The sequence below is a fragment of the Melanaphis sacchari genome, unplaced genomic scaffold (assembly GCF_002803265.2).
Source record: "Melanaphis sacchari strain LSU unplaced genomic scaffold, SCAv2.0 Contig23_pilon_pilon, whole genome shotgun sequence".
Classification (NCBI taxonomy): domain Eukaryota; kingdom Metazoa; phylum Arthropoda; class Insecta; order Hemiptera; family Aphididae; genus Melanaphis; species Melanaphis sacchari.
Window position 1 is genome coordinate 2,249,276 of NW_020271114.1, and position 17,514 is coordinate 2,266,789.

Sequence of the window (17,514 nt, forward strand, 5' to 3'; positions counted from 1 at the left end):
ATTTTTATTTCAAAATATAATTTTAGGATAAAACACTTCTTAAGAATACCACTTTTGCAATATTATAGTATAACAACTTTGTTGATTTGATGCATTATACAAAACATTGTATAACTTTTATAATTTTAACAACAAACAAAAGTGCAAAATAAAGATACGAGTATATATTCAAACTCAGTATACTAAGTAATATTAATGAAATATTAGTTTACAAAAGTGTGTTTTTTTTAATTGTATTTAATTGATGTATTATATAACAAATATATATAATATTATGTTATTGAGCAGGTATTCTGAAACATATATACTTAATATGTATTTTGCAGTGAAGATGACCGTAATTTTACTTTTTATTTTAAGTATCTATTAAAAATTGAAAAACATAAATAGTCAATCAATTCTGGACATGTTACAAATATTTTTTTGAATTCATATAACTACATATCGGTACATTCATATACCTGAAGGCTAAAATAGTATATTAATTAGTTTTGAACAGTTGCTTAATCGTAATCAGTCAAAGTGTCTAATACCAACGAATCAATAAACATTATAATGTATACAGTTAACGTTTACAATTGTATTCCACCATGATAGATCGTTTAGATGGGTAGGAGAACAAATGAAACAATAAATCTACAAGGCCGGAAACATGGTAAAAAAGAGTAAGACATAAAACAAAATAACTACACTATTTTCTGCGTATTTAACAAAAAAAAAAAAAAAAACTAATTCTAAAACTCGGAAAGAATACATACAATTTGAAACGTCAAAACCGTAGACGGGACATTTTTGCAATATGGTAATCATTTTACTAGTAAGAAATAACAAATTATATTGAACATATTAGGTCACGTTCTGAAACCATTTCGGTTTTTTTTTACGACAGAAACGTAACGTAAATAATCACAACATAAACATGTATTGAATATTTGTTGGTTCTTTTAGAAGCCGGTTAATTTTTAATTAATTTTTTTTTTCATTAACTTACATATTTTACATACCTACGTACCTATAAGTATATTCATGTACATGTATATGTGCATAAAAATCACCAATGTCACTTAACGCGTTTTCGTATTGCAAATTACAATTTCGTCCTTTCAAAAGGTATAAAATGATTAACATTATACACAAAACGTAATAAATTCCAATATATATATATATATATATATATATATATATATATACATTTATAAATTCCCAGTCGTGGGTATGGTAATTACTATCAAATAATCGTAAATTATATTTGTTTGTCGATTGTAAACATTTTTAGATAATGGGTCTCTGTTAATAACTCAGCTGACAATGAATTATTTAAGAATAACGCATTGTGTATAGTACTTCTTCGGCACACAACATATTCCGCGGTCGAAATAAAAAATTTAACATTCATAATCCTGCACTGCCACCACATAAAGTAAACATAAACTTCTTATAACGAACATAAAGAGTAGCAGTTACCACAATACTGTCAACCCAAACATTGAAAAATTACCAGAACTTTTATAAAATATAAAGTATCTATTCTATTTATAATTTATTTATAATCACATTTGTTAAACAATTCCGTTAAATCATATTTGTAATTTTAGAAAGTATAAAAAAAAAGTTATATATTTTCGTAATAACAAAATGTTAAATTAATTTTCAAGTATGCGTATTCTACTAACTAGGCTTTAAAATAAGGTCTGGTCGGATGAGTTTTTGCCTTGTGGTTTTTTCATAATATATTCATTATTTTTATCAGTCCCTCTCTCCTCTAACCCTCAGAATTAAAATTCTGGATTCGCAGCTGCAGTGTACAGGTGTATAGGATTAAGTTATAGTGGTATTACAAAAATGCGTTTTTCACGCTTTAAACGTTTTACTCTCTTGCAATTATAACTATACGCAATATTCAAAACATACTTCTTGGTTTAAACGCAGTAAGTTAAATTAGAACTCAGTTTTAGTGGTGTTGCAAAAATGTGTATGCGTGTCAAAATTTTACTCTCTAGCGGTCTTACGCAGATTTCATTATACAGCGATCGTGATAAACGATACAGTACAACTGTGAACTATCACGAGTATTTTATATCCCTAATAAACAAAATTCCACTCCTCATCACTTCCACTCCTTAATTAATTAACACAGGTATCACATATCTGCTAATCATCCATACCATACTTAATAATAAATTCTAAATTGTATTAATAAACTTATAATAACATGTAATATGTTGACGTATTTTAAATATAATAAATTAAAAAAAAAAAAAAAAGAGTATTTTATGAAATAATTTTCGAAAATTATAGGTTCTAGAAATAAATTCGTGAACTCTGAAACTCCGTTTCCGGCTATAAAATATTCTATTTCTAACAGTTGGATAAAAACGAAATAAAGATAAAAAGATTTTTAATATATAAAAATAATAGATATTTTACATCGACTATGCAATACTTTTTCAGAACATTTTAAAATACTTTGATTACACACGGCAATAACAATAGGCAAATTAGGTACACCACTGTCGTGGGTTCATTTTTATCGATATTTCATTACAATACAAATTATTGTACTATAATTAAATTTAAAAATCAAATAATATTGTATAATAACTACCTTTTACTATGATTGTATAGGCATTCTGATCACTACTGCGACCATTGTTATACTATGATTATACACAGTATCGGCCCTAGGGGGGAGGGGGAAGCGGTGCGACTGCATAGAGCCCCGCGCTTGTAAGAGCCCCACAAATTATGCAATACGAATATCACTTTAATCTATAAATAAACATAATAATATTATCCCAGTACGCGAATTATATATATAGCTACACGCATACATTTGTAAAATTATTTATCGTCGATGACGATTGAAGACGATAACAATTTTTATAAAAATAAATATAGATATTTATCAATAATTAATAAGTTAATACATATGTGACCCCGCAAAATTCTGCACCGGACCTCGAAAACCATCGGGTCGGCACCGATTATACAGTTTTATTTTTACAACTTAATTGCCCGTAGAATGTTTGTCTCATGATGGACGACCACACACGGTACATTACACCAATTCCGTTTATTCTGCAACGATATTTTATCATCAAACACATACTATGCGCCCCAAATCGTGTTGTCATATGCAATTAAGTAAAAAATTAAAAAAATAGATAGCAAAAATAAATTTAGTACTGATTAAGTATTAACTGAGTTAATTTAACTCTCATCATAGTATAATTACATGTTAGAATTTACTATAATTTATAACACAAAAGTTATAAGCATTTTTCTGATATTACTTCATTGATTAAAGGTACTATTGTGGCTAATTGTTTCTCTAAAATTTGTCAATAGTCCAAAGAATTATTTTATTTTTTAATGCATTAATCACAACAATTATTTTTATATGAGTAGAATTAACAATTATCAAGTTAATAATAGTTCTAACAAGCATTAAATATCCAATGCTCCTGTATTTCTTCTATCTTCTTTCTTCGAACAAAACTGTTTGTATGAACACAATACACTTAAGGAATGCTATAAAGATATATAAAAACGAAATGTTTACGTTCTAGCCATGTTCACTTAATATAATCCGTAATAAATGGTTAGTATGTACCAAAATGATAGATGTAAAGACCAGATTTTTTCATGAAATTTTACCAAAATGTTTTTTTACAAACCTTATAATATATTAACATTTATTTGTTACGAATTATGATACAATATATACATTAAACAGATATTAATTATAGATGATACTTATTTACTAATATGAATATCCATGAGTTCTTTATTGTTTTTCGTCGATGATTTCCTAACGATTTCAGCCCAATGAGATTATAAATTTAGATTGCCCGAGCGCTTTTTATTTTAACAACCAGTTGCATCTATTAATAATTTACGCAAATTTATATCAGCAACAACGTTCGTAGTCCGTACTACATTTTTTTTTATTTGACATCCTAAATCTTTTCTATTAGAATTATGTATAATTTAATTAACTAGAACATAACATATCAGTTTAATTAGCCGCGTTATTATAACTTATCACAAAACATAAATAAACTACCTATACCTGCTTAATCTTCGTCTTTTGTCAACTTAACAATTTGATTGAAATCGTTGTAGGGAATATCGTTTATAGTTTACTATTGGCAGTGTTGAAATATATTAAAAAAGAACGCTAATAATTTAAGAAATACTAACATATTACATAAAGCTAACGTAAGTCTTTTAAATAGTACACATATTGTTACTAAAGTTATGAACAAGATACAACAATTAAATCTTTGTGTGTTGTCTCGCTGCATTCTCAATGGAATAAATACGACATGATGTGTACTATTGTCTATAAATATACACTTCAAAGCAAATTTAATTTAGTTCATTTGAACGGAATTTAGATTAAATATCGATTGCAAGACCTTATCGAGCTATTTCTTGTTTTACTAAAATATTACTGCGTTGTTATATATTTTGTCATTAATATTGAATTTTATTTATTTATATTTTATAATAGTAACACATAGAAATCACTTAACAATATGTACTTATTTTAAAGTTTATATCACATGACACGAATATTAAATGATTTGTTTACTTATAAAACTGTATTAAATAAAATAGTTAACTATAAATCTTTACAACTACTATGATTTTATTTAAAATTAACTTACTCTTCATAGTATGTAAGCACATAAAACATACAAAAAACGGAAAAATAGAAAATATTTTAAAACAAAGTTTGAATGCACTACTGAATAAATAATGTTATGCGTTAAAAACTTTTAAAAGTTATTAATGTTATTATATAAATTAATATTAAATGTTTTTACAAACTGTTTTTAAACAATAACTAACAAACCCTAGAATACATAACGGTATAATATAAATACGTCCTTAAAAATGTAGATGAATAAGCTGGCAAAACTATACATTACCAATTTATACCGTAAAACTTATAAAATTATATAAAAGTACCTGTATAACATATTAATTTAATTACATTAAATATAGATGTATCATTATTTAAAAAATAATTTTTTTTTAAATTGTTCAATAATATTATTTTGGAATATATTGAATGAAGATAAATACAATTGAACTGAAAAAGAAAGGAAAATCTCAAATTAACCTGAATCTAAGTTTTAAATTGCGTTTATTTGCTAAAATAAGTATCCACATTCATCTGGTGGTACTAACTAAAAACAATTACCATACACCACATGGTTATAATCCTTCTATGATATTTATAAAATTAACAAAACATTAAACAGTATTTATAAACTATCTATTTCAATACAAACGTTAAAAAAAACATATGGGTAAATCACAAAACATCCATTGATCACTGTTTGCAGCACCCATATTACTTTAAAACAAAATAAATATAAGTATTTAATAATATTATAAATATAACTTTAAATTACACCGAATGTGCTTTTCTTCGTTATATACGAATTGGACTTCGATAAATACTGTTAAATTCTTGATTTGTGCTACTGCTAGTTTTAGAACTGTATATACGATACAAGTATAGTATATACTATACAAACCTTATAAATTACTATAAGCTTTAACCTCCGTATAGTTTCATGAACTATTATGGTTTAACATTATTAAGAATCAGAAAGTATACATTTTATTAGAATGTTCGTGTAGTATAGAACTATATTAAAGTAATAGATTGTATTTGAACAATTTTATTGTAATAGTTAGCCAAATTTGATTTATCTTAAAAATTGTAGCCATTTCCTATATTTTAATATTATTTTATACGGCCTAGAATTATGTTATATATTATGGTTAATGCTAAGCCGTATAAAATGTAGGGAAGTTATATATTATAGTTAAGTTCAGCAAAGCACATTCATACGAAAGTCATAAATAAGAAAGTCTTGTCACAATGGGTTTTATATAAATTTTGGATATCTCATTCGTTGTAAATAGTTGATTCTAAACTAAACATTTTTGAAGTATATTATTTTCGGCATTTGGTCAAAAAAAAATATTGATATTAAAAAAAAAAAAAAAAAAGAATTATAATTTATTCTTGTATTCCTAAACAAAAATTATCTACAATTATTTTAATTGGAAATTCTATGTACGAAAAAAACAAAAATAAATTATTTAAAATTTAACTAAAATATATATTTTTTTAATTTATAAAATAAAAAATGGTCAATTTAATGTTTAGAGTGCACCGACTGCAAAATATTCTTATCATTACACATGCTCATAGTAGTGAAAGCTCATAAATAGAAGTTTTCCAATAAATTATGATTAGGTACAATATAAACGTATAATATGATATTATATTCCAATTTATTAATATATGTATGCGGCATATTTTATAATAAAAACCAAAAACTATAGTTGAAAATTATTTTACATTTTGTATAATAAAATAAATCACAACTATTTTGTAAATCTAATAACGACCAGAAAATTTACAATTGGGGTTAATAATGAGTACATAAAGACATCGTATTGCATTTATTACATTATATTATGTTACAAAAATTATAAACGCGTTTCAGACTTCCAATTTAAAAATTGGAAAAATACACAAAACGCCGTAATATATCCTAGTCTTTATATTACATAAACATCTGCATACAATCTATTATAGTTTTCTCTTATATATTTTATTCTATAGACACATCGTTTTATATATCGATAGGCGCTCGGACAACAACGTCCTGAAGCTGTTGTTACACTACACTATAGTAACCAATTTATTCCACATGAATGCTCACTTGTCTGTTTGACGTCACGTAGGTACTTCTCTGAGATTTATTTGTAGTTTTAATACCATGAATTCTCATTTTATAAGATGGTTTTGGGTTTGTTGAAATAGTTTTTTTGTAAGTTGAAATTTGTTAACTAATAATTGTACAGTTGAGTGATTACCTACTTTTTAGACATAGAAGTGTTCAGGAAAATAATCAGCTTTGAAAAATTAAGTTAAACGTAAGCCATATTTAAGAAACAAAAAATAAGAATGAAAAAAATGGTAGAAATGTAATATAATTATTATTTTTAAATTACATCAAATTATGTAAAAAAAATATTTCTAAAAATGATATTTGTTTTCAAGACGATGAATATTTGCTGTTAAAAGAACCACTCAGTATGTAAATATAAATATAAAATAAGCACACTCCTGATTTTGTTCTAAGACATTTTTTTTCTCATACACTTATTACCTCAACCTACACACCCATCTATCGGCGAACGGGAGTCTTTCTTGTTTATTTTCTGCCTAACATATTTTGAGTGTGTAATATCAATGGGACAATGGATCAAGATTAGGATAAAAAATCCAAAAGAAACTTACGATTATCATGACCTTTTTTGACTTCGTGACAAAAATATCATTGTTATCGACAAACAACTTACAATATACATCGCGTGCCATAACTAATATTTATTTTACCGCGAATTGATTTGAGACTCCATAAAAAACTCAATAATAATAATTTACATAGAGTAATAGAAGAAGGAACTTAAATGGTAAGTATTTTTAGCGTTATTTACAAAGCAGTATTATAATAATAGTTTCAATTTGAAACGTGAGGGTAGATTAATATAATGAAATATTTACGAATTAATACCTCCTTGATGAAACAATGATCGTTTATAAAATTATACATTATAACCAGTTTTACTTATTGAATAAATGTTAATACCATTTAATTATTTAAACACCACATTTTCGAATCTATACAATGTGTATTGATAATGTATAGCATTTTTATATTGCATACCTTGAAATTTTAATATCTAATTAATAATTAAAAGATTTGCACCATATGATCAAATTTATTAACAGAATATTTACTAAAAAATATTATTGCTATGCTTGCCTTAGTAGGTTTATACGGGACACGCTCAATAATAACTTAATTTAATTTAATTTAATATTTATAAAAGGGCAATATTACCTTTGCCCAAATTCTGTAATGGCTCATGAAGCATCCAATCTCTCCTTTAGTAATTGGCCTATAAAAGACAACAATTAAAACATAATTAAATACAAAACGTTCTTCAAAGCAAAATAATAAAACTAATTTACCGTTTATAATAGGGATCTTTATAACCAGGCATTAGCCTCACGCCCATGAATTCTAAATCCGTTTCGGTCAAAGCTCTGAAAATAAAAACCCAATTAGTTTATACTTCATGTTATCTATATTACTGAATTTAATAATTTAGGAAGTAGGGGTAAATACTTTAAAGGTATATTCCAAGTTACTGATGTTTATGCTTTATTTGATCACATACAATGTGACTCAAATTATATAGATAATACCTGTGATAAAAATTATCAGCGTTTTATTTTAGTTTATTGGGCATTTCTTTAAAAACTGTAATTTAATGTGACGCTTTCAAAATTCACTACTCGGAGTGAGATCTTTTTTTCTATTTATTTCAAATTTAAAGCATGGAAATGTGTTTAATTTTAGTGATCTCAAATACTTATTTATAGGTAATAAATAATTTACCTGACTATTATTTATTGTTTTGCATTTAATATTCTTTGACTTAAGAAATCTTAAAAAAATTTTAGTTAAAACAAATGCATCCTATTATTTTAAAAGCTCAAATTTTAAATGATACCTAAATTGGTTGTCATATTAGAAACTCAACCTTTATGGTTGCTATCACATACTAAATACACGTAGAATTTCAAATAAAAATATTGACAGCTCTCGATAATAAATATTATATAGCCACCGCTCAAGATATTTTAAAAGCTTTCAGCAATGTATGACACCAATGTCTTTTTAAAAATAAAACTTAGCTTCAGCAATAAATGAATCTATTAACAATTTAATTATATCTAATTGAATGCACTTTAAAACTTCGCATTGAATCGGAGTTACGTAGTTTCAAAATAAACTACTGGTCTTTAATGAGCAATCATGGTTTTTTCTTTATAATAGCTACTATTCTGATCAATCGTAGACTATGAACACATAATTAGGTAATTTTATTTTTCCTCATAGACCTAAAAATCGCCGTTGAAAAAATATAGGCACATTTAAGTAATCAGACTATGTTTTAAAGCTAATGAAACTAATTAAGCAAAAATTGTACATATAACCTTTTCATTAAGAAGTAGAAATGGCTTAATTTAAAAGTATAAAAATACTGAATTAACAAAATACTAATTTATAATTATTAACAATCGACAAACTTTTTACCTGATCCCTATATTTATATGAAAAATTAATAGCATTAAAAAAACAAAAACCTCATACTCCATAATCTATTATCAAATCATATGGATCAACCATGCATAAATAACAAGTTTAATAAGTTCCTTTTTAAGTTAAAATTAACAAAATCTTATTATTATTTATTACATAAACAAATGTACATGTTTGTTTATTTATATTTTTTTTTTGCTCAGAAAAAAAAAGAAGAATTTAATTCAATATTAATTGAAAAACGTAAATATGAACATTAATTTGGTTTTCTGGAAGAAATTTTTGGATTAAAAAAAATGGATTTTAATCATATATAAATGGTTAAAAAAGATTTGAAATATTTTGAAAATTATACCATCTATACTAAATAATAATTTGAATACTTGGTAAAAATTTCAAATATCTACAGTTATTATTGTTACTTATTCGTTTTTGAATTATAACACAATAAAAAAATCAATTTTGTCAAAAATTAGTTTAGTATAAAAATTTCGAGTTTTTTGCGATATTATTTTTTTTTCTATTTTTCTTGATTATTAATGAAAGTACTAAGAAAGATTTACATTTAATTTAACTCCTTTTGAATACCAACTAGATACAATTTATTACCAGAAATCACTCTCAATGTTGAAAATCAAATCAATTTACTGCCTCAAAAAGCGTTAACAGACAAAAAAAAAGAAATTAAAATTAATTAAAAACGTACACTATACTTAAGTCAATACAATTATCGCTCTGTTTAGAATCTAAAATCAACAAAACAGAAAAATGGAAAAAACTTTACTTTGCTTTAATAATAAAATTATAAAACTATAAGCAACGTCAGTTATATAGTTTAAAGTTTTTTTAAACAAACAATTCAAATTTTAAATGGATTTTTACTTAAATTAACCATTTCATTAGGTATATTTTACATTTAGCAGAATTATATTTCTAATAAATATTTTAATGAGATACTTTTAATTTATGAATTCTAAAACTATTAATACAATATATAAAATAAAAATATCTCCATGTAATAAGTTCCTTCTTATATATATTTAATACCTACAATATTGAAAAAATATACACGTCAAATTCTTAGAAAAATACATAAGCTTTAATAAAAAATTATTTTAGATTAAAGCACAACATTTAAAAACTTTTACCTGCTATAGCATAAAAATATTATTTTCATACATAAAGATCTTGAGTAAATTTATTTTATAAACAACTCGAATGAAAATCAAAAACATTTATTAGAGTTTAGGCTAAAATATTGCTAATGTTAAGCTGAATAGTAACAAAGGATTGGGTAAATATTTTAGATACAACATATTACACTGTGGTTCAAATATATTACATGGAAACAGATTGTGCCACCATGATAATAAAATAATAGAACAACGTAAATCATAGGGCAGTTGGCGTCGTAGACAGTTTCCACTTGTATATTTATCACTCAAATGGGGAAGTTTAAATTTAAAATTATGTTTGTACTGGAAAATGTTATGTCACCACAAACATAATATCATTAAAATATTCACAGTTATTCTTTTGATTCACTAACACTAAAGATTATCAAAAATAATTAAACTTAGCATAAAATATCATCTTGTCCGGAAATACTTTGAATAATACTTCAGTAGAAATGTTTTGCTTTGTTTTATATAGTTAGTTAGCATATATATTTTACAAGTTATATAAACCATACCATATACTTACTATACCCTAAATTTAAATTATTTTAGCATAATGGTACCTTTGGAATACAATCATAAACATCCACTCAAATAAGTTTGATTTTATATAGTATCATAAACCAATTACAAAATTTTAAAATATTAAAATAATTTTATACAAATATGACAAATACAGCTACGAATTAATAAGAAGAAACTTTAAATATTTATTTTTTATTCGGCAAAAAAAAAAAATTCAAAATTTAAAAAAGAAACACTTGTGTGAATACAAAGTATTTTGGCACATAATGCGATCAATGTTTGATTCGTATAATATTTTATATATAAATAAAACATTTTCACGAATCATTTTATAAAAAAAAATTCAAAAATGACTGTCACTCTTAAACTTAAATTATAATGTTCCTTGTCGAACGCAACTCAAACAAACACATTTTATATATCATATAAGCATAACAATATTATATTGTTCAATCAATAATATTATATTTTAATTTGTTTAAATTTTAATCGTGAAGTTGCTAGTAAAATACGATCTATTCTTGAATATACATCACTTATTTGGAGTCAATCGTTATCCAGTCATATTCATGATCTTGATAATATTCAATTTAAATTCTTAAAAATAATTGCCCATATGAAAAACATACCCATTTCTAAAGATTCTCTTATGCCAATTCAAAAATTAGTAAACATAGACTCCCTCCAACTAAGACGTCAACTATTTGATATCATGTTCGTATACGACTTGCTAAACTATATTGTTGTAAGCCCTGAGCTTCTAGCTCAGATCAATTTCCGTATTCCCTCCTTCCACTCAAGAAATCATGAACTTTTTGTAATCCCATTTTTCAAATCCAAATCAAGTAATGACTCATTCTTTGTTAGAGCTCTGAAACTTGTTAATTTAGTCTCCATCTCCTTAGATTTTTTCAATACTCTTCGTGATACTTTCAGATTTAAGTCAATTATGTTTTTACAAGAAACCTTATAATTTTAATTTTAATATTAGTCCTCGTCAATCAGTGATTTCTTTATTGTTTTTTATTGTTATTATGTATTTTATACTTTTAATTATTTTTATACTTATATATATTTTTATACGTTTCAATATTATTTTATGTTGTATTTAATAATTGTTATTTTCTGTAATTAATTTTTTCTATACATTATTGGTCTATCTACCACTTTCAATTTTGTAAAAAGGCTACTCCCGTTGAATTCTAAATAAAAAAAAATACACATTTAACTCATTATATTGGAGTGTTTAGCACTCATTTGCGCAACCTAAAATGTTAAAAATTGCCTAAATTTTTTATGAAAACACACAAGGGTTCAACTATACAAAGTACGAATTAGATTATACAGGTTTTTATAGAAAATTTAATGGAAATAAAAAATAGATTCGAAATTTTGTTTATTATAACTTATAAACATATATTATTTTAATACTCGACGGAATTATTTATAGTTCCAAACCAAATGCAAAGTTATTATTAATTTAAAGATTATATTTGTACTATAACCAGTCACAGTCAGCCAAATATCAAATAAATTAAATTATACTAATACAGCTTTAAACAACTATTAACATTTCACATTGTTGGAATATAATAAATAACAATAAGGATATACCACGATTAACCGAATGAACAAATTTATAATTAATGTCAAGACAACATTTATTTTCTTACTCGTTTTCATATGTGTTAAACATAATTATTATGCGCTAAAGTTTTACAACAAACTATTAGGTAACGTACGTTATTAGGCGTTAATTTACCTTTGGTCTTTATAAATTGTATAATAATGTAAAATGACCCATAAAAAATAATTTTGTAAAATATTTCATTTTTTCGAAAAAAAAATATTCTAAATTCACTATTGACATTTTATTATATAATATAAAATATTTAACTGATAATTTAAAATTTATAACTTTATAAACTTTAAAAATTTAGAAATAATGACAAGATCATTTACGATTTGTGATAATAACTAAAAATAGAAAATAAATCAAGAATTTTTAAATTTTACACCGTTATATGATTATTGAACTGTTAAGATTCAAATATAGTTTTAAATATGAGCCTGATATTATGATGTTTACGTATATGTTATATAATTTGTGTTTAATTTAATCATTGAATTGAAACGAACATGTTGAAATATAATAAGTTATTGTAGTACAAAATTTGTGCCAAAACACACATAATAAAACGGTATATGATAATACAAAGGTACATCTATAAATGATGCGAAATGTATAAGAATGTTTATAATATATATATATATATTAATATTAATTACGGCAAGAATGCCAAATGTAGTTTTTGACATTGTATATGCTGTAAATATATTAACACAAAATTATCATTGAATATATCTTATTGTATAACATAAGAAGATTAAAATACTCGTGTTCAATTATGTAAAAACCACTAAGTAATTAATTATTATTATTCAAGAATGTTTGAAAAAAGAAAATATGAAAATAAAGATATAATTAATAAGTAATGCGAAGCTCGACAACAGTAGAAAGAATTGGAAGAAAAACAAGCGTAAGCATACAGCATAGATTGCATTATTTTTATTATCTGTTTGTAGTTTAGATTACTCTTTAAAAAAAAATAGTAAATAATTTTTGACTCAATAATATCACGCACATCGAAAGAAGGACGGGGGAATAAATCTTACCCTTCGGATCTCTAATTTACAATATAAGATATTACAATAAAGTTGAGTATATTTTTTATTTTCAACACGTTCATAGGCATTTCATTTTCTACCTTATAAGCAGGTAATAAATTCGGATTTATGTTATATAACACCTATTAACATTTGAGACGGATTGTTAAATATTTTAATGCTCTAATTCAGCGATTCTAACCTATGGCCCACGGCACCCTGGGGGTCCATGATACTTATGTCGGGAGTCCGCGGCAGCCTTAACACATAACATGCGTTAATAGTGAAATATTGTAAAAAAAAAAAAAGTATTTGAAAAAAAACTGATTAGGGGATCTGTGATTTCTAAAAATCTTTGATCAGGTGTCCGTGATCTACAAAAAGTTAAGAATCGCTACTCTAATTAATTTATTGAATTTGGTCAGACTTAATTACATTTTAATTTGATTAATAATATAAATTATACAACTTATCACATATTTTACATATCAAATAGCTACATTATGATAAATATAACATAACTCATAATGCCTGCTAATTTAAATGCCTTTTTTATTTTACATGCTATAAAATTAAGTCGTGATTATTAGTCACTAGGATATAAAATGTTTGAAAATAATATCACTACTTAGCATAATTAATTTCTGAAAGCAAACATTATTTTATAAATGTGTAATAATATTATAGTGCACAATAACTAATTTCAAAAATCAAACAAATTTCTCAAGCCGATTATTTATGTAAAATTATATATATTAAGATTGAACACCATGCTATGTGAAAGCGTAAATATTTGTTTATTTTGATCAATAAAATACAAAAACAAATAGTTATCAATAGGCAATTATAATATCCTACCGCAAATCAATCATTGGCCTACCAAAAAAAAATGGTTTTATTTCGAATACGCATTATTTTTATCACCCAATATTATTATTTATTGTCAAAACGGTCGATTTACATATCGCGAGGGTCACATTTTTCTTGGACGTATTAAAAATGACACACGTCACCGCATATAATGCAACGTACAGATAATTTCGTGTCGACAAAATGTTTTGCAATACTTTATGATTGATTTTCCTTTTTGTTTGACGCTCACTACGATGCATCGAGTCTTAGATCCCGCGAGGCAAAATTAAACGTGAAACACTATCATGGCTGGAAAAGGTTTACGACGGTATATTCACATCACATCCATGCTGACGCATTTTTAATCAACATGATCGACTCATATTGGCGAACGTACTATGCGTATAAACGTTCGGGGTGTTTGAACAACCGTTTACTAGCACGTCGGAAAACCGTAGCATATTCTATAATATATTTAGAGTGATTTACTTAGCATAACACGCGCAGCTCTATTTTATTTTCCAATCATACATTTATTTAAATTCTAGTTTTCTGAATTATTAACTAGATATATACTTAAAAGTAATATTTCCAGATATATAGATTTTGTACAGCACTGAAAAAGTAAAAAGTGTTTAGTGGAAATTATATTTATTTTTATTTTTTTTTGATCGGAAACCTTGCTTTTTTTTTTAAATGTCAATGCATTTAGACCAACAAAAATATGATAATTTTTTTTTAACATTGAGTCAGCATACTATTAAATAATATTTTTAACAGTCCATAAAAATAGGTTTAGAAGATATGACGGATTTGATGATACGAAAATCACATAGGTAGTAAATAATATAAATTAATATTTATCGTTAAAATTCCATAATTTTTTAACATTTTTTGAGCAATAAGTACCTACTCTACGAAATAATGCATCCACGATACATAGTAAGTAAGTACAATCAATAACCATAAGCTTAATATATAATATAATATTATAATATATACATTATATGTGCGTATAAAGTATATATAAGGTATACATTTAAAAAAAAAAAAAAAAAAAAAAAGGAAAAATAAAAATACAAAATATAAATGACGGAATTTTCTTAAAACGTGACATATACACACCATAGAGTGTTAAGTGAAGTTCTACTTACATATATAAGATAAGTAAAAGGATAATATAAATATAAGTATTGGTATAACCATAACAACACACAATACCTATACCGTGCTGTCCGTTATATAAGTATAATATATTTGTGTGTGTATATATATATATAAATCAATTTCATAGGTGGAATAAAAGAAGAAAAAATTGATAACAAGTAACTACATTTTTACACTGTATAGACGGTTTTCTTTTTTTTTGTTCTTTAAACATTCGTTTTGTATTTGAGAAGGATTTAATATAATATGTAAGCAAGTATTTCAACATTTTATAGGCACAGCGTAGTTTCGACAAAGAGTTTATAATTTTTTTAATATTCTCGTATTTTGAAGAAAATATAGAAACTGGCGATATTACGAATACTTATTATTCACGTCCCGTGATTTTAATGTATTATAAAAGCCGTGATATATACACGATTGTGGTGAGAGGTGGGAGAGGGCAACGACATCCATGATTCTCCTCGACTGGAAGGTTTGTCGGTGGTGGCACGGTGGCCCTAAATATATTATATACGTGAGTAAATTTTATCCTCATCGTAAGTAATTTGTACTAGTGCGGTAAGTATTTATATATAAATATATTAAGCATTACAAGTGTATGTAAGTGAGTTTATGTATACGTATACTACATGATGTTAGTAGATAGTCGTAGACCGCGTACCACCTGGCACGAGCAAACCGTGTTTAGTGACTATTATCAATTTTAATCTCCTAGTTTAATTTCCAGATAATAATAATATTGTGTTAGTGTCTTTAGAACGAAATGTTCCATGACGCTACCACGGGATGAAAATAATGTACTAGGAACCTGATAAACGCACATATTATTATTTCTTATTTTTAATTGCCATGCTTAATTTTATCACGGTATACAGAGAAGTTCAGTAGATAAATATCTCAGAAATAATCAGTAATAATAATTGTATATGCTCAAATTTGATATAACCACCAAGGACCGGACACTATGGTAATCACGGTCATTATTAATATATATTAATATATATATATAATATATAATATATAATATATATATATATATATATACATACACTGTACTTTGAAAAGCAAATGTTTTACCAGATACGTCACTTCATCTACATAAAAACAAGAAAAAATAAAACTTACAAGAACTTAAATGATTTAAATTGTACATAAAATATCAAATGTATATTTCATACATAAATTAAATTTTTTAGAATTTTCTTTTTCAGTTAATAATAACAAACTACTGGAAAATTGCTAAATAAATAAAATATACAATGTAAAAGTGTAGGTATACAATGAAAAAATATGTAATAATAAAATGAAAAAAAAGTAGTAAGACACGATTCAAGTATAATTTGGATGCAGGGTCTTCTTTCCGACATATTAAATAACGCGCACTTATCCACGACACATGTAGCGGAAATCATATTGTTAGAGCGTAAATTATATTTTACAGTTCATTTTTATTTTTTAGTGAATTATTTTCAAAATAAATATTTATCATAAAAAAATTGCAATAAGATATTTTTAGTTCAAATAATTATTGAATAAGCTAAAAAATAAAGTAACTGAAAATTTAAATTCATAATATTAAAATCGTGTTTTTATTTCATAAAGATAATAATAATTGTATATGTTTTATAATACATTTAACTATCATATTATTCCAAATGACATTTATTATACTATAACAAATTTAACGAATAATTACACTAATAAATTGTACATTTTAAATTATTAAAAATCATCATTGCTTATAAACATTCAAATAACATGTTAAAAAAAAAATTCGCTGACATTAATTTGTACTGAATATTACTGTGAATTTTATTTATTACAAAAAAAATTAATAATATTACACAAAATTCTATGATTGATGAACGAGAGAGAGATAAAATGAGTAAAACAGTAAAAACTATAACAAC

At 24.9% G+C, this 17,514-nt stretch overlaps 1 protein-coding gene across 1 annotated transcript in view; it reads right to left on the reverse strand.

Moving 5' to 3' along the window:
- The window catches only part of LOC112594612 (glycosyltransferase 25 family member), a 68,845-nt gene that overhangs the window by 4,902 nt on the left and 46,429 nt on the right, over nucleotides 1-17,514 (reverse strand). Inside the window, exons 6-7 of the mRNA XM_025339497.1 lie at nucleotides 8,075-8,149; nucleotides 7,944-8,001 (exon numbers count right to left, since the gene is read on the reverse strand). Of these exons, the coding sequence (XP_025195282.1) occupies nucleotides 7,944-8,001; nucleotides 8,075-8,149 (133 nt within the window). The remainder of the gene's footprint in view (nucleotides 1-7,943; nucleotides 8,002-8,074; nucleotides 8,150-17,514) is intronic.